The sequence below is a fragment of the Penaeus monodon genome, chromosome 34, assembly GCF_015228065.2.
Source record: "Penaeus monodon isolate SGIC_2016 chromosome 34, NSTDA_Pmon_1, whole genome shotgun sequence".
Taxonomy (NCBI): Eukaryota; Metazoa; Arthropoda; class Malacostraca; order Decapoda; family Penaeidae; genus Penaeus; species Penaeus monodon.
In genome coordinates, this window is record NC_051419.1 from 12804285 (window position 1) to 12804994 (window position 710).

A 710-nucleotide genomic window follows, 5' to 3' on the forward strand; every position below is an offset into this window, starting at 1 on the left:
TTCCACCATTCCACTACCATATTGATAGTTGTATGAATAATTCATATTTTTCCTCAACAGAAAGTTTGCTCCTCGCTGTACTGTGTGCCATGAGCCTATTATGCCAGAGCCAGGAAAGGACGAGACAGTTAGAGTTGTTGCTCTTGATCGCTCATTCCATGTTAATTGCTACAAGTGTGAGGTGAGGAACTGAGTTTCTTAATTTTTCTGCTCCTCTTCCTTCTTCCTATCTCTCCTTCACTCCTTTTATTACCCTATCTATCATCCCATGTCCCTCCTCACCTTCTTTCTCTTTTTCTTTCTTGATCTCACTTTTTAGAAGAAGGAAAACTTATGAATAGACAGAGCTGATGATACAATACAAGGCTATAAAGATTTTATGTAAAAAAAAGTCAACCCTACTGAGTGTTGATTGTCTGCCTTCCATTTACAGGACTGTGGTTTGGTGTTGTCCTCGGAAGCGGAGGGGAGGGGCTGTTACCCCCTCGACGGCCATGTCCTGTGCAAGAGTTGCAATGCGCGTCGGGTACAAGCCATCACCTCCAAGGTCACCACCGACCTGTAGGCAGAGACAGAGAGAAGGGGTTGGGGGAGGCTCCACCGCGCACTGAGCACTTTGTTTTTTACAGCACCGAGAGTGTCCTGAGGATTGCCCTTGTTAGTCAAAGTTCATGTTATTTTTGATGAATAGGTTTGGCTTTTTTCTAGCC

The 710-nt window shown here is 44.5% G+C and overlaps 1 protein-coding gene across 1 annotated transcript in view; it reads left to right on the forward strand.

The window, feature by feature from the left end:
- Positions 1 to 710, forward strand: part of LOC119594600 (lipoma-preferred partner-like) — a gene marked incomplete at both ends in the record, with an annotated part of 4203 nt that extends 3493 nt beyond the window's left edge. Inside the window, 2 exon segments of the mRNA XM_037943642.1 lie at positions 61 to 181; positions 434 to 710. Coding sequence (XP_037799570.1) covers positions 61 to 181; positions 434 to 565 — 253 coding nt within the window.